General features: G+C 38.2%; 1 protein-coding gene across 9 annotated transcripts in view; it reads left to right on the top strand.

Annotated features, from left to right (window-relative positions):
- Window positions 1-7,760: 7,760 nt before the first annotated feature.
- The window catches only part of PHIP (pleckstrin homology domain interacting protein), an 86,247-nt gene continuing 69,052 nt past the window's right edge, over window positions 7,761-24,955 (top strand). For 4 of the 9 annotated variants that reach the window (XM_026086209.1, XM_026086208.1, XM_026086207.1 and 1 more), the window contains exons 1-8: window positions 7,761-7,986; window positions 8,418-8,518; window positions 15,756-15,826; window positions 16,598-16,698; window positions 16,797-16,837; window positions 17,953-18,051; window positions 20,099-20,252; window positions 21,159-21,293. In XM_026086209.1, coding sequence (XP_025941994.1) covers window positions 7,855-7,986; window positions 8,418-8,518; window positions 15,756-15,826; window positions 16,598-16,698; window positions 16,797-16,837; window positions 17,953-18,051; window positions 20,099-20,252; window positions 21,159-21,293 — 834 coding nt within the window. In that variant the 5' untranslated portion in view covers window positions 7,761-7,854. Of the gene's footprint in view, window positions 7,987-8,417; window positions 8,519-15,346; window positions 15,478-15,755; window positions 15,827-16,597; window positions 16,699-16,796; window positions 16,838-16,944; window positions 17,037-17,952; window positions 18,052-20,098; window positions 20,253-21,158; window positions 21,294-24,955 lie in introns of those variants that run through there. The other 5 variants (XM_026086210.1, XM_026086212.1, XM_026086213.1 and 2 more) reach the window with 5 other exon arrangements.

Genomic DNA, 24,955 nt, shown 5'->3' with positions numbered 1-24,955 from the left:
TGTCTGCTACAGACCGCCTGATGAGGAAGAAGTAGGTGAGACCTTCAGACAACTGGAAGAAGCTTTGTGTTCGCAGGCCCTGGTTCTCATGGGGGACTTGAATCACACTGATATCTGCTAGAGGGGCAATGCAGCAGGGCACAAACAGTCCAGGAGGTTTCTGGACTGCGTTGATGATGCCAGTCTAACACAGATAATCTAGGAGCTGATAAGGGGAGATGCTCTGCTGGACCTGAGAGTTAAAAACAGGGAAGAACAGGTAGGGTATGTGAAGGTTGGGGGCAGCCTTGGCTGCAGTGACCATGAAATGGTGGAGTTGGGGATCCTGAGAAGAGAAAGCAAAGCAGAAAGCAGGATCACAAGCCTGGACTTCTGGAGAGCAGACTTTGGCCTGTTCAGGGACTTGCTTGGAAAAATCTCATGGGAGACAGTCCTGGAGAGAAGAGGGGTCCAGGATAGCTGGTTGGTTTTCAAGGATCACCTCCTCCAAGCTCCAGGATGGTTCACCTGGTGTGTAGAAAGGCAAGCGAAGGTGGCAGGAGGCCTGCGTGGATGAGCAAAGAGCTCCTGACTCAACTGAAACACAAAAAGGAAGCGTACAAAGGGTGGAAGTAGGGACAGGTGACTTGGGAAGAATACAGAAACACTCTCCATGAATGCAGGGGATTAGGAAAGCCAAAGCCCATCTGGAATTGAATCTGCTGAGGGACCTGAAAAGCAACAAGAAGGGCTCTGACAGGTATATCAGCAGGCAAAAGAAGACTAAAGAAATGTGGGCCCGCTGCTGAGTGGGGCAGGGGTCCTGGTGCTAAAGGGCATGGAGAAGGCTGAGGTACTCAGTGCTTTCTGCGCCTCGTTTTCTACTGGTCAGGCTTGCCTTCAGGAATCCCAGATCCCTGAGACCCATGGGAAAGTCTGGAGCAAGGAAGACTTGCCCTTGGTGGAGAAGGATGAGATTAGGGAACACTTAAACAACCTGGGCATAGACAAGTCCATGGGACCTGATGGGAGACACCCACGCGTGCTGAGGGAGCTGCCCAACGTCATTGCGCAACCACTGTCAATTAATCTTGGAAAAGTCATGGTGACTGGGGAGGTTTGTGAGGACTGGAAGAAAGCAGATGTCACTCCTGTCTTCAAGAAGGGCAAGGAGGAGGATCTGGGGAACTACAGGCCAGTTAGCTGCATCTTGATCCCTGGGAAGGTGATGCAGCAAATAATCCTCGAAACACTTCTGAACATATGAAGGACGAGAAAGTGGTCAGGAGCAGTCAGCATGGACTTACGAAGGGGCTAGGCATGATTTCCAACCTGATAGTCTTCTACTGGCTTTGCAGGAGAGAGAAGGGTGTTGTTGAAAGCCTTGTTAAAGTCAGGATGAACACCATCTCCCATGACATCCTCAGTGATAAACCTATGAAGTACAGGCTTTAGTTGTGGTACATGGTTGTGTGGTCACTCAGAAGGACCTGAACAAACTGGAGAAATGGGCAGAGAGCAACCTCATGAAGGTCACTAAAGGGAAGTGCAAAGTCCTGCACTTGGGGAGGAATAACCCCATGCACCAGCACAGGCTTGGGGCTGGCCAGCTGGAAAGTAGCCTTGCAGAGAAGGATCTAGTAGACAACAAGTTGGACAATAAGCTGGACATGAGCCAGCAATTTGCCCTTGTGGCAAAGATGGCCATCAGTATCCTGGGCTGCATTAGGAAGAGCACTGCTAGCAGGCTGATGGAGGTGATCCTTCACCTCTATTCAGCACTGGTGAGGACACRTCTGGAGTGCTGGGCCCGGTTCTGGGCTCTCCAATACAAGAGAGAGACTCTACTCTAGATCCTGGAGGGAGTCCACAGAAGGGCCACAAAAATGATTAAGGGATTGAGCACCTGTTATACGAGGAGAGGCTGAAAGAGCTGGGATTGTTTAGACTGGAAAGGAAAAGGCTCAGGAGACCTTATTCAATCTGATGAAAGGGAGTAAAGGAGATGGTGCCCAGCGACATGACAAGAGGCARTGGGCACARTCTGAAATACAGGAAATCCCATTTAAGCATAAGAAAGAACTTTTTTTTGTTGTTTTTTGGTTTTTAAACCTTGAAGGTGTTTGAACACTGGAACAGGTTGCCCAGAAAGGTTGTGGAGTCTCCATCCTTGAAAATATTCAAAACTGAACTGGACAAGAACCTTAGCAACCTGCTCTAGTTGACCCTGCTTTAAGCAGCGGGGTTGGACTAGACGATCTCCAGAGTTCTCTTTCAACCTCAGCTACTGTGACCTTAAATGTTAACACCTCATAGTCTGACCATAGCATTGAAGTGCCAAAAAATAGTTCCAGTTCTCCAGGGTACACGGTGTTTGCCAAAATCTGCTCTGAATTTCATTGGTGTGGTTCCTTCACTGACTTCAATGGAAGTATATCAGTTCTATTTCTGTAGAAAGTCAGGAGAAATTTATGGCAAAAAATGGAAACTATCAGACTTGGAAATTCAATTGCCTTTCTAGAATATGTGTGGAACTGACTGTACTTTTAGTATGATGGAAAAGTTGGAGTCACTTGGTTTTGTAGTGACTAGGTACTAAACATCTCTCTTTCCTGCTATGGCCTACAGTGTTTGTGCAGAGTGGTTTTGAATGAAAGTTGCCTTCCTCATGGTGGAGAAAAGGTTTAAAGTGGATGTGGTGGTTCAAGGTGGCGCAGATGCCTCTGAATCTATGGTACAAGGAGCTCTTGATGAGAACTGTGATGTGTTGCAAGAGCTTGATAGCTTGGCAACCATCATGATGGTAGTGTGGTGAATTTGGAGTGCTCGAACACTTTTCTTATTCAAAGATGAACTGTAACATTGTCCTGAAACTAATTTTAAAAATTCTAAATGGTTATAGGAATTCCTTCATCCCAATTGAACTGCTAGGCAGGTTTCTTTTTCAGACATATTCTGTACTAGCTGTCACAGATTATTAATAATCTGGTGCTGTTTAAAGATTTCTCTTACTTCAAAGCCACTACTTGCAAGGAAAAATAATAATAAAAGAAAATAATTACCAGACTTGGGTGCCTAGGATATGTTTGAAAAAGTGCAACTAGCTAGAAGCGTGTTGATTGCTTACTTTGTGTAACTTTATCCCTTTTCTTCAAGACCTCCACCACTTTGAATTATTGGCCTTCAGTTGCATATTCATTTATAAGGAAATGATCAGAATAAGTTCTCATTTTATAATTCAAAGACTATCTGGGGTATCTGGGTGGTCCTGTAGTACAAATGTTGTCATTGGATATGGAAGGTGATGTAGGACTATATTACTTTGATATGTGTACTTCCTAAAAATTATTATAGAAAAGTAGTATTGTATTATATTTGTATCCCCTATTTATTTACTTTAACTTTACAACTGTTTCTATTTATAAGTTATAAACTAATATCTATGACAACCAAAAACATGGTTAAAGTATGTTTTTTTTAGCATGGCCTACATCTGTAGTACAGAAGTCTTCATCACATATTGAAAAACATCATTTTTGCTTCCTCACAGATTTGTACCTTTTTGTAGGTATACATCAGCATTTTTTTTGTTGTTAGTGGCAGGGCTTTTCAGACAAGAGGCATCTCTTGACACTAGCAGGTCAGGTATCTCAGAAAAAGACAACAGCTGCAGAAAGAGGAAACTACCAGACAATTCCCATGCTTTTTTTTTTATTGAAGGCTGCAGCAGTGTAAAAATAAATTCTGTGTTACACACAGAGTGTAACATAGATACAGGAGGGCTGAGTGTATTAGTATTAGAAAAACAACTTGCTGCTATTCTCATGTCTCGGTGAATTTGCCCTACAACCTTCCACTGTGCACAGAGCTTATATTACTTCTAGTGGCAGAAAGAGATCAGAAAATGCTGAGAGAGTGAAGAAAGAGACCAACAGTCAGCATGGATTTACGAAGGGTAAATCATTCCTGACCAACCTGATAGAGTTCTACAATGAGATGACTGGTTTGGTGAATGAGGGAAAAGGGGAGAATGTTGTTTATCCTGACTTTAGCAAGGCTTATGCTGCTGTCTCTCATAGCATCCTCACTCACAGGCTGCTGAAGTATGGGCTGGATAAGTTGTTAATGAAGTGGTTTCAAAGTGGGCTGAATGGTGAGGCTCAAAGTGTTGTGATCAGCAGCATGAAATCCAGCTGGAGGCTAGTCACTGGTGGTGTCCTCCAGGGGTTGATACTGGGGCTGATATGGGGGCCAATACTATTTAACTCATTAACGATCTGGATGATGGGACAGAGTTTGCAGATGATACAAAACTGGGAGGAGTTGATGCATCAAATGGATTTTGTGGCTGTTCAGCGGGACCTTGACAGGCTGCAGAAATGGCCAACAGTTATGGACTCCCCAGTGCAAGAGAGACATGGACATACTGGAGTGAGTCCGTCAGAGAGCCATAAAGATGATAAAGGGACTCAAGCATCTGACATATGAGGAGAGGTTGAGAGAGCTGGTACTGTTTAGCCTGGTCTTCTCAGCTGAGGTGTCTTATCAATGTGTTTAAATATCTGATGAGAGGGAGTGAAGGAGATGGAGTCAGACTCTTCTCAGTGGTGCCCAGAGAGAGAACAAGAGGCAGTAGGCACAAATTGAATTACAGGAAATTTTGTTTAAGCATCATGATTAAATACTGGAAAGCAGGTTGCCCAGAGAGGTTATGTAGTCTCCACCCTTGGAGATATTCATTACTCAACTGAACAAGGTCCTTAGCAACTTGCTCTAGTTGACCCTGCTTTGAGGAGAGGGTTGGGCTAGACAATCTCGAGGTCCCTTCCAGCCTCGGTTATTCTGTGATTCTGTCAACTTCTCACCCATTTCTTTTTAACTCTGTGGTCTGAGGTGGTTATCCCTGGGCTGGCACTGTTTAATAGGTTAGATAAATGCGTACCACAGAATCTCTCCATGGAAGTTTCATGCATAAATAGAAGTTGTATAGGCTGTACCTTTGTTTTCCTGACCTAAGAGGCAGAAAATGTAATTATTAACAAACTTCCCTTATTCCCTCCTTTTTAGAATAGATACATCCATGCATCAATCCCACTTACAACAAAGCTTTTAGAAACAAAACTGGCTACTGCTTGCAGTAACTAACCAGAGAATGCACAAGAGAAGATGCCTTTAATGAAGTGTTAAGTAATGTACCTAACACTGCTGTCATAGAACACTGATACTCTTCAGCCTCATTATCCTTTCAGGAGCAAAAAAATCTGAAATCTCAAGTGGTAAATTTCTGATTCAGGGAAGAAGGAACTTGTTCTGATAGAAGTGCTTGTTTAAAAAGAATGTACAAGTGATGTAGAGTTTGTTTGAAAACCTTTAGAAGCTCAGAAATTTATACCAAAAATGACTAAGGTAAGGGTATGGGGGAAGCCTGCCACCCCACCTCTCCCCAAATCTCTCTACATTCATGGGCGCACCTCTTGGAGAGCTGGGGCAGGTGGGAAGGTTTCCCTTGGAAAAAAAGAGTTGTGCCCTTCTGAGGAAAAGTAGAAGCATGGCAGCTGGTAAATCAGAACCACCTATTGAGGCAGTCTGAAAATTAACTTTAAATTACCTTGATTTCACATGCCCAGAGTCCTCTGCAGAACAGCTTCTGCTGGGTTAAAATGTCAGTAATGCTCCAAAGTAGCCTTTTTGCAGATGTTAGGAGATAAAGATCTTCTCAGCATGTCCAAATACAACCAGCTTCCTTTTTACTTTTTTAAAAATTGGGAATATAGTTGTATTTCTCTGTGTTAAGAGATATGTTGTCTTGTCTGAATTGATGTAAATAATGGAGAAAAAGAGAAGCTGTTGTAAATAACTGACTTTGTGAGCCAGGCAGCCATTTAACATTTCCCAAGCGGCTGGAGAAGAAACAACTTCTTGCTCTCTAAGCAAAAAGTCAGCCTGAGGCAGTTGCCTAGTTTGCTGAGTAGTGCTACAAATGAAAGGGATGTATAATAAAAATTGTGAGATAAATACAGGTATACTGTTCCCTTCCTCCTCCCAGCTGATATTTTGAATCTGAACCAATGTAGTGTAATGAGTAAAATTTAACTACCTTTTGAAATAGAGAACTGCAACATTTTTAGTAAATACATAGAAAGTTAAGCAAATGAGGGGAAATAAGTTCTGTTCATCAACATGAACATAATGTAAACAGACTAGTCAGTATCTAATAACAAAAAAAAAACAAAAAAACCCCAAGAGCTTTCACAACCCTGTTATGCAGGGCAAAAAACTGTAGGATGTATTTGGGTTCGTTTTGAAACTGCTTTCTGCAGTTTTTGCCTGGCTTTTTCATGGAACGGTTCTACTTCGTACTTTGTGTGTTGGTGAGGACTTTCCGAGTTGGGTGTTGCTGTCCCGGGATTGGGTTGTCTGGAAAAGAAGAGTAGCTAAGCTATAGCAGTGTAGGATCTCTGTATAATTATGTGTATCTGGACTAAAGTTCATAAAAATAAGAAAAACTTAATCGTTTATGTGCTTATGTGCATTTATGTATGAAAGTAGTATCAGTAGCCTCTAAATATTTTTTTGGCACTTTTGGTCATAGACACATATGTTCACCAGATGCCTACCAATCTTTTTAAAATCTGACTGTTGGTCCCTCTGTGCTTTAGATACCTATGGACAATGGTTTCACTCTGCCTTCCGTGCTCTTTAAAGAATAAATACTAGGTAAACATGCACAGATACAATACAAGTAGATGGAAGAGGAAAAACCCAAGAGAAGCTTTGTAACAATGGTGTTCATTAAAACTTACTATTGTACCTGAGTGTGTCCAGTAGTATATCAGTGCTCCAGATGTTAAACTAAATGCCCCCTGCCCCCTCCTTTTTAATCCTTTTGGACCAAAGCAAATGAATGAAATGTACACAGGAATAGCTATCTTTGAAGCTTGCAGGCAGTTTGAATCAATAATATGGAACTGCGCAAATCTCTTCTGTCAATGTCTCTGTGCAGTGTTGAAATTTCATTGTGTTCAAGGAGGTGGGAAGAATTTCAGTCTTTCAGGGAGGTTCAGAAGTGCAATGAAAATTGAGGGACTGAGTTTGAATTTTTGGCTAGGGTTTTGGATTTGTTACTTACAGGCAAACAACTTTTACAGTGATGTAGGAAGACCAGCAAAATGTGAGTTAAGCATGAATAGATAGGTGAAGCCTCTGAAGTTTGCTGAAAATGGTCATTTCAGCATTTATTAATGCGAATATCAAAGCACACTTGTAATACTTTGACTTAGCTTGTGTGAACAGCTATTCCATTACTCTTTACCTCACTCTTCCCATGGTAAGTATATTTCTGAAACTGGTAGGGCATGAAGGACAAACTAGTCATGGAACAGAAATGAGTATAATGCTAAATGACAGAAACGCTGTACCAATTCATAATTGATTTTCACATTTAATGTAAATTTTAAGGTATTGCAACTGCCTACTTCTTCGGTTTGAGCTGGAGTTTTGAAAAAAGTGAAGCATATTGCCAAAGAAGAAATACAGCTTGCTATAGAATTTGTGATTGGTATTATAAATGTATGATTTGCATATACTGTTGAGAATTAATGTGATATTATGTTGTTTTGAATGCAGTGTGGAAAGCAATTAAAAAGCATTTCGAATATAGTAAAAAAAAAAAAGAAAGTTTGACCATGTATGTCACTGGTTTTGTTGTTCAATTCCTTGTATTATTTAACTGTAGTATCAAAACAGCTAATGGTGTGGTTGAAATGATTTCTGCCTTACTTCTAGGGATCAGATGATTGTCTTGTGAAAATCTGGGCAACAGATGATGGACGGTTGCTGGCTACCCTGAGAGGGCATGCAGCTGAAATATCTGATATGGCAGTGAACTATGAAAACACCATGATAGCTGCTGGGAGCTGTGATAAAATGATCAGAGTTTGGTGCCTTCGAACATGTGCACCCTTAGCAGTTCTGCAGGGCCACAGTGCATCTATAACATCATTGCAGGTAGGATTTTGCTTTGTGAAATCATCTAAGCAATGAAGTTTTGTTTGACTGGAAAAAAAAAAACACCTGGGAATGTTCTGTGTAATAAAAATGTGCGTTAACTAAGAACTGCAGTGACAGCTGAATAGTTTTTCTGTTTAGTGGTGTGTGCTATTGTACAATCTTGGATTGTGTGGAGGGAGAGCCCAGAGTGCTTTGGCAAGTAACCCGAGAAAGTGGTTTTGGAGGGAGAGAGTTATTCTGAGAAGCATCGTATTGTTTTGGTGTTTGTTGCATTTTATTACTTTTTTCTCGAATATGGTTGGATACCTGAATTTTTTATGAGAGGTCAATGACTTGGGGAGCTTTATAGTACATGACAGAAAATAGCATTTGTCTGGAACAGATTAACATCAGACCTTTTCTTTCTTTCTTTCTTTCCCCCCCCCCAGTTCTCTCCACTGTGCAGTGGCTCAAAGAGATACTTATCTTCAACTGGGGCAGATGGAACAATATGCTTTTGGCTGTGGGATGCTGGCACCCTTAAAATAAAGTTAGTTGCTATTTTACTTCTTGTTATTTCTTTGTCGGTAATTAAGAATGATGTGCAAATGTTAGAGAAAAGTCTGACTGAAGCAAAACCTGTCACTGGGTGGTTCACAGTCTATATGATTGGATATCATCTATTTTTGGTGTAGCTTTAGGTTACCTGCTTATCTCTGAAGGATTAAGTAAATAACATAACTGAGCACTGAGGATTTTGTGGGGTAAAGCAAATAGATACATGCCTAGTTTTGTTGTATCTCTGTTAATCTAGTARAAAATTGTAATTTTTTTTTGTAATGTGCGAAAGGAATTTTTAAATGGCTTTAAAATACTTTTTGCTGCTTTTTTCCATCATCACAAAACATCTGTAGCTTAAAATTGAAAAAGGATGTTTTTAATAATCACTAGTAATGTCATTTTGAGGATGGGATGTATTCTTAGGGATGTATTCTGATAGGTTGGTCTCATTTTCTTGCAGTTTGGGCATTTGCTGTTAGAATCTCTTTTTTCCAGTGTGCTAAGGGTATGCAGGGCTTGCAGCTAGCTTTGCCACTTCCCTAGTTGTCTAGATTTTAACTATTTTGATGTTCTCTGGGCATTTTGACTTTCCTGTTTCATGCTATAGATGAGGCTGCTTCTCTGGCTGTTAATCCTCTGCTGTCTGGTGCACACTGTAATCAATGGAACACTCCTTGGTAGTGAGGAAAGGAGAGAAAGAGATGGCTTGCATGCTTGTTTCACCATGCTAAGGAGAGGAGCTACCACCACATTATTTTTCTTGAGGTCTGAGCTCTTCTTGACATGGTGAAATCTTAACCTACTTGCTTTTTAAAGCCTTCTGAGCCAGTGTATGTGTSTCTCTCTCTCTCTCTTATTATTAATTTTTTTTTTAAATGGGAAGAAGAAGAGAAAAAGGAAAGGTAGAAAGGTGGAATTCCTACTGATTTGATAATAGTGTGAGTTTTGGGGACTTTCATAAGATATTTAAGTTAACCTTAATCCTCCAAAGCAATAAGTGTGCTTTCAAAATATCTGGAATGGTACTGCCAATGCAGAGGAAAAATATTGGGCAGTTACCTGTGGTTTGGTTTGGTCAACATGGAAAATAGTATTCTTGCTGACTAATCAGAGAAAATGCCAAATTCTTGTTTCGCGGGCTGAATTCACAGCGATATAGTTGATGTGGATTAAAAGGACATTTTGGCCCTTTTCAAATTACAGTCATGACACTCTGGAGGGCATATAAGAATTAATTGCTCATTGTCCCTTCTTCTACTAAAGTGTCAAATGAAGGTAGCCAATTCTGAAATGGAAGGAGGTGGTTCTTAACAAAACATGCAGTTAAGCTGTGAAACTCCTTGCCACACGATATTGTGGGTGTTGAAAGTTTACATGGAGGTGTAGAGAGGTATCACTGTATGCTTTCTATGCACATATGCATCTAATTTTGACCATTCTTGGAGGCAGAATACTGGTTTCAGATTTTTGTTCTAACGCATTACTGCTGTTTTATGTACTTGAAGTTATAGATACTTTTTGGTCAGAACTAACACTTGATACAAGTATGTTAGTCTTTATAAGAAGCAAGTGTGTCTTTAGGGAATGGGACATAATTGTGTGGCCTTTGGTCAAAGGGTATTTTCTGGTGTGAGGTGATGAGACAGAAATATCTGATGAGCAAAGTAGCAGTAGTTAGCTTCAGAAAAGGAAAGCTGTAATCCCATTCCTATTTAACAGCAAAAGACAAAAATTAAAAAAAAGTCTTTTTACAATTCTGTGTTTACTTTCCCCTCCTAACTTCTTTTTTTTTCTTTTATGAGATGTCTCTGTAGTATTGAATCAGCATGATACTGGTGGTTCCTCCAGTAGAGCTGAAGGCTGTCAGTAGCAGTTCAAAGCCACTTTCATGCACAACTTCCATTGCTGCTTTGAGAATATATTACGGAGCAGAGGAAAAGGCAGAATCCTATTTCTGTTGGAGGAAAATAGGAAAGATTATCTCCCTGATCTTTTCCTCTTTGCTTGCAAAATGCATGAGAGGTGTTTTGTTACAAGACATAATTAGGTGCTGCAACGTATAATGCATTCGGCAGACACATTTGTTGGGAAATTTGTATGCTGCATGAAATTATTAGCAGTTACTTAACTGCTGATCCAAAATCTATCTTATTCAGTGTGAAGGCCTTATTTTGTACTATATTGCTGTATTAATGTGTTTTGCTTTCTGCTTGATGCCATGTCTTTTTGATATTTACATATGTAAAATTTAGGCAGTTTTATATCTTCTACTGTGAAGTGACTCTTTTCCTCAGGATATCCATACTAATTCTGGGGCAATATAACAAGCTAAGAGCTTTGTACATTAATTTTTATACGCTGACCACTGCTGTTTCATTGCTGTTATGTTTGTGGTCTTGACTTTGCAATTTGTCTTTTGTAAATGATTACCACATTTACTGTGGGCTGAGATTTCCCTCATAAGTCCTAAAAGGACCAATTATATGAACTGTGTAAGTGGGTGTTGCTCAAAATAGTATCCAGGTAAATGTTACTCTGCTAAAACATTTCACTGAGTCACTAAAGATGTTAAAATAGTTGGACACCCAGAAAAGTCTTGATGTAGCTCCTATTAAATTAAACAATATACTAAATCAGGGGAATTTGTTAGTTACAGGAAGTCTTGCTTAAAAATTTGCTGAACTGTGAACTTGAACTATGATTGTCATGCTTATTCACATAAGCCGTATTAAGTGGTAATATGTAACTAAGAATCCAGCGTAATTATAGGAGGTACACATAATATGGACCAGCAGCTCGATAACGGGCAGGATTTGCCGCATAGTTTTGGATGAGGTGATTGCACTTCCTTCTACCTTTAGATCTGGATCTGCTTCCAGAACTGCAGAAATACAGCAGATGCCCTCCATGTCCATTCAGTAATACTTTGAGGTAGAAAGGTGCCAGCAATAAAGGAAAGAGAGATTCCTGCTAATTTTTTTCATAAGGCACTTTGCAAGGTTGCTTTTCAAAACGTGATGTGTAGGCCATTTGAAAAAGAAAATAGCTGGTGGGTGGGGAGTTTGTCCTTTGTTTTATCACTATAATAAAAAAAAAAAATGCAGGCTTGCCTCCATTCAGTATATTTACAAAGGAGGAAGGATGATAGAGAAAATAAGATTTCTTATGAAAATTACTCAGGTTCTGAGCTTGAACCCCCATATCACTGTTCTTTCCCCCCTGGAGAGGAGAAATGAGAGATTTCAGGCAAAACTGAAAGATATGAGTAGTACAGGTCAAGAGCATTGTCATATTGAATTCTGACTTATGAATCTCATGTTTCTTCTGAAAGTGTCTGCAGTCTGTCTTTCAAAAATGCAATTGCTCTCACTGGTGAAGGTGTGTTATTAAAGTGTCCAGTACGTTAAAAACTGAACTAACAGTGAAAAGTCTTGAAGTTTCAGTTGCTTGAAAAAGAACTGCTTTTTATACTCAGCACTACTTGAATCATCTGGCAGTGAGTTAAAATGATGAGTGCTCGGGCAACCTCATGCTGATCATGTGGCTGTTATTTCAATATGATAGGCAGTGCCGGCAGTGCTTTGCTGAACTTGTTCTTAAATACAGGAAAAGCAGCACCTGGAGACCCTGCTCTATTCAGTGTGCACCCGAACTCAGGATAATCAACTTTGTTCTTAACTGCATGGAAGTTGTTTCAATTAAACCTAGTTTGAATGGATAAGTCTACTGGATCAACCAGATCTCTTTTAGTAACTTAAATTAGACTTAGTCCCTCCCTTCTGTCAAGGAAATCTTTCCCTGTCAGCTTCTTCAGGAGATGAGTATACTGGAAATTGTTCTTTATTCCACACTTTCCTTGATTTAAAAATAAGTCAGAAGATTATGGAGCATTTACTTATCTCAACAAATAATGAAGAATTGAAAAATTACAGTGATTACCTTAAATTGTATTATTTGTCATGGGAAAGGAAAYTAATATCCTTTAAGCCTTCTGATGTCTAGTGCCCTATTCCAGTTCTGATTTTTGTTTTTTGTTTTTTCTCTGCAAATGTTTACTTTGTTTCATTCTTGGATCACAGAAGTCCTTGTATTCTGATTTGCCAGCAGCTCTGCTACTGTAGTAGTAGTATCTGTGAAATTAGAGACTTCCCATGTTGGTCAGTTCTTGGATAACCTTGTTGATGGAGGCCTTTTCTGTATCTAGGTCGTACATGTGGCCCAGAGGGGAGAGGCTTGGTGACAGAGCTCTGTTTTGATAAACAGCTAAAGGACACTTTACAGTAGGTTCTGTGCCAAAGGGTGGAACACAGACATGGCATGGCTCACCACAAAATTCTCATGTTGCTTAAGAAAAAGAACAGTCAGCCCCATTCATGTGCTTCTGTGTGTACTGTGGCTGTGACTAGGCGTGTTCTTCAGTGGAGTATTACAGAGCCTCCTGTGTACTCCTGTTCTTTCAATGAAGAGATTCCTGACCAGGCAGTTACCGTGTGTGCCCAAAAGCCTTATCATTCCAGGCAGATTAATTTAGTTTCTAAATAGATGAACGCTAAGGTTGGTTATTGCTGCAGAGGAAGGAAGTTATGAAATGTTGCCCAAACAGGATAGGAAAATGATGAAAAATTTAGGCAATCAAGGCTTTCCCCAGTATTTAGTCTCTTGTTGTTGTTCTGGATCATGATAGAAAACACGAGTCACATCATTTATCACTTGACCGTGGGGAGAAGAGAGAGAATCAACCTCAAATCATCAGAATTGAAGAGCAGTCTGCTTCAAGTTTGAGGGGGAAAATATTACAACTGGTCAGTGCCCAAAAGTTAAACTAGTTGCACTGCAAAATACTTGCATGTGTATCTTCTCTTTCTGAGAAAGATACTGAGTTGTCTCATTACTCTTCTGCCATCTATTTGTGTCACAAGTTTCCAGCATTAGTCTATCATTGGCAGGCTATGGGGCCAAAGTAGCTGAAACCTGTCACAAATTTGGATAGAGGAACTTACTATACTGCTGTTAATTTCTAATATTTTCCCATAATATTAAAATGTAAAAGGTTTAGGAAGAACAGGAGCTGGTGATTTTGACATTCCTATTTTAGAAAAGAAAGCCTTAATTTCTCGATTGTCATTAATGTGGTATGATAATTCCTATCTGCTCTCTTATGCAGAAGGCAATTGGTGTTACAGCGACCAGTCATACATCAAAATTCAAATACTCTCTAAACGTTCAGAGTGAGGTTAGGGTGCAGGGCTTGGATTATGCAACCGTGCTTGCATCATTGCAGCATCTTGAAGAAGATGAATTTGTGGGGTGCTTGTGTGGATTTGTGTGTCCCTCAGCTGAGGTACATGGATAAAATTGCTTCTTCGTCTGCTGCTCTTACTGCAGGTTCCTTTTTGACTGCAGTCTCTCATTTCTTGATCCACAGTGAACTTAATAGGATCTTAAAATGGTTTTCCAGGGCTTTTCTGGACCTGTCTGTGAAATGTTCATGAAGGTGTCTTAGTGCCTTTCAGCCACTTATATAATTGGATTGAGAATTTTTGTAACATGAGAATTCACCTGGTTTCTGTATGTTGCAAGAAATGATTCTTTTGTCCAGCTTCCTTGCTCTGCCCCCCCCCCCAAAAATACTGATACTTTGGATGTTCCTCCAGCTCTTGAAATACTGATTGCTCAGCTCATTTTGTAAAGACCGTAACCTGCTCTAGTGTGAAAGAATACTGTAATCTTTTATCTCTTAATGCCTAAAATAACGTGCATTAAATAGATTTAAGTTGGAAAATTTAACTTGTTTATCCAAGACTAGAACCTGAGTGCATTACTTGCTCTATTTTGCAGCCATGCTAAATCTAAAGACAGAGTTTACAAACCACAGTGAAGGAAAGCAGCAGCCTATATATCTATTTATATTTACTCAAAATTATGTAAGCTGCATATTGAATCTTCTGATAGTTCTTTTCATGTTAGTATCTCAATTAAGAAGGATTTAAACTGTTTTACATAATAGATCTGTCTTGTCTAGTGTATCTTGTGATGTTTTCCTGCCATGAATCTTTGCAGGGAAGTGCCTGAAAACTCTTATAAGAAGCTTCACAGAAACATCCTATACTGAATGAACAATTTGGGAAAATATTTATTAATTAGTATTCTCACTGTTTTCATTACTTTGCTTTATGCATAGGCACTATTAAGGTTTAGTGCTTACTCTTTGTTTCTCTGAGGTAGCAATGACTGACAGGGTGGAGAAAGGTCTCAAGCATCTGATGAAGGTTATCTGCCTTCAGCTGAAATAAATTATAGTTCCGTGGACCATTTTGCTCTTAAAAGAGAAAATTTTACATGAGTTGTGAATATGTATTCTTTTATGTTAAAAGAATCCAAACAAATCTTTAGTGATGACACTTGTGGGTGTAATGCTGCAATTATCTAGTGAGTTTATTCTTTAAGGAATGAAGATTGCAGATGGTATACTATGTAAGACCACCTACTGATTTGAGGTTGCCGCAGTACATGAGCAGAATTGAAGTAATGATTGAAGTACCAGATCTGATTTTTTGTTTTTATACACTCTTAAAGTGTTAAATCCATTGAAGCTTTAGTTCTGCTTGCATGTCAGGTATTGAAATGTCTAAAAGGAAGCACAGTGCATAAAGTAAAATTTCTTATGAACTTCCAACCATTGTCCTAAAATTCTTTGGGGACAGTGTGAAATTAGTGCCACCCACAGGAATATATGCTTTCTGAACAACCTGGTACATTCTAAACACTGAAAAACTTCAAGTTTATTTAAATTTCTTTTACATTCTCTTCTACAAAGAGCACCACGCTCTGTTTATCTCTTGTAGTAAAGCCATGTACTGCCAGAGAAGACCAGAGTCCCAGAATTCATTGGCTTAAAACTGAACGTCATGGATAACTGGCTCTGGTGTCCTCCTTTCTACTTTGCAGGTGACTTAGGAGAGTGTTTTGTATAGTAATATTTGGGGGAGGGAGGAGCAGAATTTGTTGTGGTACAGCTCTTTTTGATACATGCATTACTTAGTCCATCTGGATGTCTTAGTTTCCTAAAGATCAGATCATGAAGCGTAGTCGCACTAAATTGTTTATAGATGGGCAGCCATCTGTTCCTCCGTGTTTAATTTTGTCCTTCTGTACTTTATTTCTAAGATACTGACTTGTTTTTGAAACCCTATTAGGAAATCATTTAACTGTTTCTTTATTTGTAGTCCAAGGCCAACAAAGTTTACAGAACGCCCTCGGCCTGGAGTCCAAATGATCTGTTCTTCTTTTAGTGCTGGTAAAGGACTTTCTTTTTTCCTTTGTCTGAATATAAAAAGTTATTTGGAAGGTAAAATGAAGTATAATACAGCTACTGTAGCATATATCTTGTTAATAGGATTAAAATGAGTTAAAGTGATTTTAAAAATCCCAGATATTAATGATAGATATTCAGAATCTATGCATAAATTCTTGGTGATACAGAAATCCTTGAAAGCAGTTACATGTAAAATGTTGAAAATAATGCTCTGGTGACTGACTGAAGATCCTTTAAAATGTGACATATACTTTTTTCTTGAGAGTGTGAGTGTTAGTCTGCTTTATGTAAAATAGAATCTGTAAGGGTTTGGATGAGAAGGTGTTGATTCTCAGATTCTCAAGGTCTGAATTTCCATGATCCCTGGAAGTGGCAACTGGTAAAGAATGCAACATAAACAATTGGATAAAATATCAAAACCACAGAGATGTATTTTCAGTAGTTCACTAAGACTGAGACCTCTATCAGTTTAGTCAGAGACAAATTACTACAGTTGGAAAAGTTAGCTAATGCTTCAGATATGTCTGTAAATGCTTACTTATCTGACAGCAAATGTGAGGTACTTCAACTTAGTGTAGTCTTCAGTTAAACTCTTGTTTTTATTTATAGGCTAGTTACAGGCAGACCTGAAATGAGATATGGCTATAAATTTAAAGGGAATAATTTTAATGTTACAGGCATTAAAAAATACTGTAATAGCATTAGATCACACTTTTTTCTTATGACTTGCTTATCTGTGTTTGCCTTTCTCAGGTGGAATGTTTTTGGCCACTGGGAGTACAGATCACATCATTAGGGTTTATTTCTTTGGATCAGGTCAGCCAGAGAAGATATCAGAGTTGGAGTTTCATACTGTAAATACTATTTTAAAATCACATATGTATTTGTTTAGAATGTATGGATAATTTGGAATCAATATTGATTTTTTTTTCTTTTTTTTCTTTTTATATAGGACAAAGTTGACAGCATTCAGTTTTCTAATAGTAGTAGCAGGTAAGTAAACAATTTCTTTTTCAGAGCTAATTTTTGACCTTTTTTGGATATCTGTAAATATCAGCTTCTGGAAGTAGTTATAAAAAAAAATCATTTTCTGTTTTTAGGTTCATGCAACATATTCATCAATATTATCAGCAGAGTTTTTTGGATTCTCACTAGTGGAATGAAACTCTTCAGTTTTACAGTCATATTCATTGTAATGAATGGTTAAAGTATTTTGAGTTTACCAAAATTAAGGAGTATTATAGAATATTTTAACTTTTTCTTAAAAGATATATACACGTATATATATTCATATATAAAATATGTATATTTTAATATATATTTACTTTTTTCAAAAAATTGCTGGATACAGGAAAACTATCATACTCTAAGAATGTTTTGTCTAACTAGTCTAACCTCACTGAAGTTCTGGATATTGGGTGTGAACGATGCTAAAGAAAGGAGTTGGGTTTATTTATGAAGTTTCTGACTCTTAAATGATGTTCTAATGTATATTTTTACTGTGATATGAATAGTTGCAAATCAGACTTCGTTATGCTCCATCCACCCTTTTCTCCTCCTTCTCCCCCTGCACTCTAAAAAAGGGGAAGAAAAAGGTGGGGGAGGAGCTCCAGCTGGGAGACAATTGTTCAGATAAGTATCATGATAGTTACCAAACATACACTACTAAGTTACTGAGTCTTTACTTTACTTCAGTCTTGCAGCTCTCCTGGCATTTCAGCTATTTTGTCCAGTTGAATTCCTTCCTTAGCTTTATATAGTGTGATAGAGCTGGTTGCTTAGAATGCTCGTTGGGTTATTATGTCCCCATGCCAGACCAGTGTCATAAGTAGGCAAGGTGCCACATGGATCATAGTACAATTAGTTTGAAAAGGACTCGGGATAGGGAAGCAGATTCCATTATTTGCAGGGCTTTTTTTCATGTCATGTGAAGTAATTTTCACCCCAAACCAGTGGTACAGCATTCTGAAACTGTTACCAGACTTCTTACTGCAGTTTACTTTTGAGTTCTGAGTTCTGTAGCTTTTTACCTTTGTTTGTTTGTTTGTTTGTTTTTCTGTACAGGTCTCCCTTTGGTCTCTGAGTAAACTTTTCTTTCCTTTTGTTAGATTTGTGAGTGGAAGCCGTGATGGAACAGCGAGGATCTGGCAATTTAAGCGAAGGGAATGGAAAAGCATTTTGTTAGATATGGCTGCTCGCCCAGCAGGGTAAGTAATGTAAAATGTTCTGCTATCGGATAGATATTTGAAGTCCATTCAATTCAAATATTGTTTGCTGACTTGAAAAAAAATGTCCTCTTAAATGATTATGGGTTGAATGTACAGTATGCTGGTTTAGCTCTTTAACTCCAATGAAAACAAATATTTGACTACTTACTCAACTCTGGAAACTGACTTGTCCTGATAATAGCTCCACTAGTACTTTGATTAGATTAGATTAAAAACATAAAAGATATGTGAAACCTATCAAAGGTGAAATTTATATGGCTTTTTAAGTAGGTATTTGTTTCTGGACTAAGAAAGCCAAGTCGGACCTATTATTGAGACTTCTTGCATTTTAGTAATATTTAAAATTATTGTGGAATCTGCATGCTCAGAAAAGCAGTATTGGGTTAGTTTATTCTGCACGCCAGAGCAGATAAATTACTTGCAGTGTAATGTGTTCTCACTTGCTAAAATAATCTGAGAATTTACAAGGCTTTGTAAGTATGGGAAATTTCTGTACGGTAAACCAGAGTCTACATGGAAGGTTGTATTACCTTTCCCAAACAATGAAAGAGGCTTGAGGATTAAGAAGGGCTTTGTAGGAATTGTGACTTAGACCTTTTTAGTTTGCGTAGAGAAGTGTATTCCAACTGACATAGATTAGAAAGATTTTATGATTTAAGACGCAAAACTCTTCCACTTACTAATTGTATTGAATATTTTGAAGGGGAATATTTAATGAAAAAAAATCTGAAATGACATCAGGAGTAATGCTGAAGAGATGGCTGAAAGGCCAAAAGAGCAGTGGAAGAGAGTGGCTAAATATGATACAATTTAGTTAGAAGTTTGGATCAGAAAGCGTCTTGTCAGTTATTGTCAGATGCAATAAAACTATCTTAAATGAGAGTCTATAGAACGCTGGCACTGTGAAAACAAAGATGGACTTAATCTCTCTTGAAAATGCAGCCTGTAAAAAGTCTTAGTTTTAATTGATTCTGGAAAAATAAGAATGGATTCTTTTTCATTACAATCACAAATACTAAACTTCTTTGAGACACTGAGCTGTTCATTTCAGTAAAGCAGATTTAGCTGAATTGTTTTGTCCTTTTAACTAGAGGGATAAATGCAATTCCAAATTTGATCTTGTCTACACATGTGCAATTTTATCAAAGAAAATGGAATTGCACTGAAAGGTAAAAGTAAATTCAACTTGTAAAGCCTCCTGGGTTTTGCATTGTTCTAGAAAGGAATCTGGTTTTATAACCACTTCTTGTATTATTGAATTGTACAATATATAATATTGTTTCATATATTATAATTCATGGTATATTGAAGATTCTGTATTTTGTGTCTGCTTTCTTAGTGGTAACATGCTATTGTTGCTTTTGATGTTTTCCCAGAATTTATTGCACTAGAGACTTCAACGGTTTTTCATCTTTAAATTACAGTTCCAAAAACGTGGTTTGGGGGTATTCTGATAGATTATGTTACAAATGGCTAGTGTTTCATTTTCATGTAGATAAAAATAAAATACATGCAAGATCAAGCACTGTTATTACTGGTAGCAAAGTGGTGTAAGGGTGGTGGTATAGTACTCAATATGGCCTGACAATTAAACTCACTTAAAGGTATGAGAATACTTCTGTCTGTGCTTATAGCTGCCTAATATAAATATTCTTCAGGTCAAATTACTGTTCACCAAATCACTAGTTTGGATTTTTACTCTTCGGTAAGCACATATCACAGAGAGCAGTCTTAAATAGGTTAGGTCAGGTATCAGAGGGCATTATCTGGAAAAAAAAATCAATATATTGATTCTTTAAAATATTAAGGTGACTTTATAGTCATTGTTTAAGCAGCTATAAATGTCTTTTTTGGTGGTATACGTTATGCAGTGGGTAACATCTTTCATTTCTCCAGGTTCTTGAAAACATAATGCTGCTATTCTTACTAATAAAGCAAAATACAGAAATGTTTTCATTTACTATGGAAATAACAGTATTTTTAGTAAACTGATTGCTTTGAAACCCTTCTTGCTTTTTTGTTTTAGACAAAGTCTACAGGGAGTTGAAGATAAAATCACAAAACTGAAAGTGACCATGGTGGCATGGGACCGCCATGACAACTCTGTTATAACTGCAGTAAATAACATGACTCTGAAAGTTTGGAATTCTTTCACTGGCCAACTCATTCATATTCTCATGGTAAGGTCTTCCATCTTGGTATATCAATCCTGAGTGCAGAATTTATATATATATCACCAAAATTATTCCTTACACATTCTTTCTACCTGAAGGCTGCCTTAAACACTTCCGGATAATTGAAATGTAGTAGACGTGTCTGTCTGCTGATTCCTAGAAAATAAAGGTTTAAAGTTCAAATCTCCATTGTTGTTTGAGATGTCTGAAACTAATTTTGGACTCTTTTTTCCCCCTAAAATTCTATCTGGAAGGAGAGAGGGAAACAATTTTTGCTACTTGTGACCTTTATTTAGTGTGACAGAGGTTTTGAAATACAGTTAATGAATAAAATTGCCATGTCTGAACCACTTCTTATTGCAACTTCTTCATTCCATGGATACTAAAAGTAGTCCTCTAGTTAGAATAAATCAGATAGCGTTTATACTAAAGTCTAATACTTTTTTTTCATCCAAATAACTAGATACATCACTAGATGGAAATATTTTAAGCAAAGCTTTAAACTTAGTATTAATTTAAAAAATGTAATTCTCTAACTTTTAGTTAAATTCTAATTCTGCAGGTCTAAAATAAATTTCTAACTGCTACTATGCCTAAACAAATCAAAGTCTGTGAAGCATCAAGATCAAAAATGTCAAATGTTGGTTTAGGCTTTCTGCACTTTTAAAATCATGGCAAAAGTATTGGGAATTACTTAATGTACTTGTAATAAAGTTAAAATTGCAACTGGAAAGAGTAGAGTAGAGTATAATATACAGAAACAAAAAAAGAAATATGTGGTCATAGTATGCATAGTTCTATGCTGAGCACTTTCATAGTTTCACATTGCAGTTACCGACGTTACTGTATTGAATTCCTGTGTAAGTATTTGAGACATTCCTCTTGTTCAGCTTACTGTGTCTTTAATTTCAGGGGCATGAAGATGAAGTGTTTGTACTTGAACCTCATCCATTTGATCCAAGAGTTCTCTTCTCTGCTGGACATGATGGAAACGTCATAGTTTGGGATTTGGCAAGAGGGGTCAAAATCCGGTCTTACTTCAACATGGTAATTATCCTATATTTTGTAGATATGCCAAAAAACCTTTCTAAACTTTTTGCTATTAATAAATTCTTACATAGGCCATCTTGAAGCATGCATTTGTATGTAGGACAAGATCCTGCATCCAGTGAAATCAATAGAGCAACCCTTATTCAGTTTAGTGGGGCAAAGATTAAATCTGTAACATATTAAAAAGTTGGGGTTTTAGCTGTGTTTCATAGTGTCATCTTTCTGTATGCTTCATCCATGTGAAATTGGAGTCTTGGTTTACATTGTCAGAGATCACGCATAAGAGACAAGGTGACAGAGATCCTCCTTTGGTGCTCTATTACCTGTCTGGGGAACCAAGATGGAACCTGGTTTATTTTTGCATTACTAATTCTTAATCTGGCTAAAGCTCTTCAGGAGTCACCTGATCTCATACAATGTTGTTGTATGCTGCCTTGACCCATTGGACTGAATACTGTCAGCCTTTCTGTGTAGAGCTCCTCCACATGCAGGTTTCAAATTTGGTCTGTTCTGCACTAAACTAATTCTTCTGGAAGATGGATGCAACAGGTATTTCCTTCTGTTTCTTAGTATTAAGTAGGTCTTTGATATACGTATGTTTTTCCTCAACAAGGTAATGATGTGTTACTCAACTCAGACTTTGTCTCCTGGAGAAAGCTACACAAAGTCTTTGTAGAATCTGAAGAATCGTTAGAATCTCGAGAGTAAGCAAATGGGCTTCTTCCAGCCGCCAGCCTTAGTGGAGTGACAGTCTTGGAGACAAGAGTAAAGAAGATTGTCCCAAGAAGAGACCTGCCATAGATGATGTAGCTGTTGTGACCAAAAAAAAAAAAAAAAAGACATTTGGAAATAAAGTCAGGCTAGGAGAGGGTCACTCTGAACCTAAAGGAAGATTTGAGATGTGCAGTGTACAGGACAGATTTTCTGAAGAAATTCTGCCAAGCTTTGTGAGAGAGAATTTGCAGCCTAGAAAGAGACTCCTTCAGCACTGGCCTAGGTTCAGTATTGTTTCCTCCGCATTGATGTCTGTAACTGAGCTTATGAAGGGTCTGAGACAATCAGCCTGGAGCTGTGAGTACAGATCTTTGTTCCTCAGTGCTGTTCACTGTTTGCCACTGAAGCGTATGTTCTTGTTGCCTGGTTAGGTTGCCTTTCTGTGACCACTCATGACTGATGTATGATAGTTTTCATGGAATTTAAGGTCAGAAAAGCCCGAGTTCCTCTGCTCTTCTTTATAAGACAAGTCCATTTGAGAGCTATCTGAATCTAAATTCCTTACCTCTGATTTTAGGCAACCCCCTGAAAGACTGAAATATTTAGCTGAATGCTAAAGGATGCTGTGTGGTACAACCAAACACCAAAAAAGAGTAAAAATCACATATATTTAAGATTTTTACAGTCAAAGAGAAATGAGAGTCAGAAGACCTCAGCAGCTAGTAATYTGTGTTTCATGCTGGAAATGTATGTGAAAAAGTCTGCCTGCTGAGGTGAGGGGAATTGTAAGTCTGGCAATCAGTTTGAATCAAACCACAGAGTAAGACATGCCAGTTGTGTATCTAAGAGAGGCTTCTCCCTACAGTTTGGGAATATTTCACTAGCCAGTCTTCCATGTCTGATGTTTCAGAAGACATGGGTGGAGGGAAAACAGTTTATTTAGATGACTGGGAAGAGTTGCTCCTAGAGCATGAAACTTGATTGTATAGTCACCTCTGCAGAGCTGCAGAAGTTGGTTTACTAAGGGAAGGCATGAGTATGCACAGAATTGGCAGGCTTCTCCTTGTTTCCTAACTGGCATATCAACTGGGAACATAAATTGATTCTGGCTAATAAAATTATCTGATATAACTGCTGTGACTTTCTTGGACTTGCTCAGAATGTCATCTCACACCTCTGAAAAACAGTATTTCTATTTGGGGGATGGGAAAAATTTGGAGACTGGGTTCTCTTTGATCAGACAGAAGACATCACCAGCAAGAACCAAACCTGTGTTGTGAATGACATGTGATTTCTGCTTTACCAGTCAAGAACCTTTCATTATCATTGCCTGACAGGACAAATGTCTGTGGTAGCAAAACTAGCACTGAATGACTTTGTCACAACAGATGCTTCTTTAATAAAAATTGCAGACTTTGGAGGTTTTATTAGAAAAATCCTAGGTAATTCTTAGCTTAACAATACTTAGTCCAGTCAGGTGTTCCCATCTTAAATGGGTTGTTTGGTACATCTAAAGCCTTGTGGCAAATCCCTGAAGTAGAGTTGGGTATTTTTAAGCTCCCCACAACCTGGGTTTCTTCATTGTCAGTCAGCATCACAAAATCTGAGTAATGCAGGAGATATCAATCAGTTTAAGAGAAAGACTTAATTCCTCATATCCATCCAGTGAATGTGAAACTGCAAAGCAATGGTAACCAGATATGCTTTTTGTTTTGTGTTTAACTTAGAGGGGGAAATTCAAGTTCATTTGTGCCTTGATGGGTAGACGACAGATAGATGCCACTAGGAGACTGTAGTGGTCCTGCAAAACATTTTCCCTGTTTCTCTTTTTCCTTAAGATTTGCTGTAAAATCAATTAGCACAGTCATAGTTGAATTTGAAGCTCTACTTGTCAGATTTTGGTCTTTGTAATTAATAGTAAACTTAGTTGCATAAGTGACTGTCTTCACAGATCAGGTTACTCTCAGTAAGTATGTATATTTTACACACACGCATGCACATGCATGCATACAAGCACACTCGCTCCATGTTTTCATCTGTAGTTTTTGCTATGGTGACAGTGTAGTATAATTCCTCTAAGTATCACATCACTCAGTGTCATGGGTAACGCTGGCTTAACTCAGTGACTTGAGTCAACTAGACTCAAGGAATATATTCTTTCCCTACCCTAAAGAGTGAAATTTGTGATAGGAATATCAAAATTAAGACAGGGCTGAAGCTTTTTAGACAGTTTTCAAGTGCAGGAAATCCAGTCCTGGGCTAGTTTTAAATGGGGTGTACATCTACAGGTTTTAGCGTTGTTTTGTAGCCACTGTAATATCCCTGGCAGTCCTGACTTAATACAACTGCTAATGAAAAATATGTTCTCTGTGAGATAGAAGAGTAAGGATCTATTTTTTATAAGGATATATTTTTGACATTCATTTTTCCCAAGAAGCGTTGAGGTTGTGGCTTTGGTGTTGAAATGTTAAGGCAATTTCACAGGCTCTATTTCCCCGGTACGAATAAGAATTTAACAGATTTACTGAAAAAACAAGAGTAATATGCCTTAAGTGATTGTTGCAGATAACTGTTTCAGAACCTGTAGTGATTTGCTAAATAATGTTTTTGCTACAGAAGGGCAGCACAAATCTCGGAAGGGTTTAAGCTGTGGCTGCCATAACCATAAGGGTTTAAACCCAGCGCCTAGATTCACTGAACGACTTGACTGTTGTGACATCTAAATTTAGGTTCTTCATCCCCAAAGTGGAGTGCAGTATCCCCCCAAAACCTCAGTTTACTGTACAGTATATTAGATGAATCTGTCTCAATGGATGGTCCAAGAGAAAATTATGCAGAATGTGAACTATCTAGTGAGAGCCACTGGGCGATAGTGTACACAGAGGTGTATTTGAATTGCTGCTTCTTACTCAAAGCTGCACTGAGGCACCTGGGTATACTGAGGA

Source organism: Apteryx rowi, unplaced genomic scaffold, assembly GCF_003343035.1.
Source record: "Apteryx rowi isolate R43461 unplaced genomic scaffold, aptRow1 scaffold_686, whole genome shotgun sequence".
NCBI lineage: Eukaryota > Metazoa > Chordata > Aves > Apterygiformes > Apterygidae > Apteryx > Apteryx rowi.
Note: the sequence above shows the minus strand (reverse complement) of the source record. Positions and strands in the feature narration are given on the sequence as shown.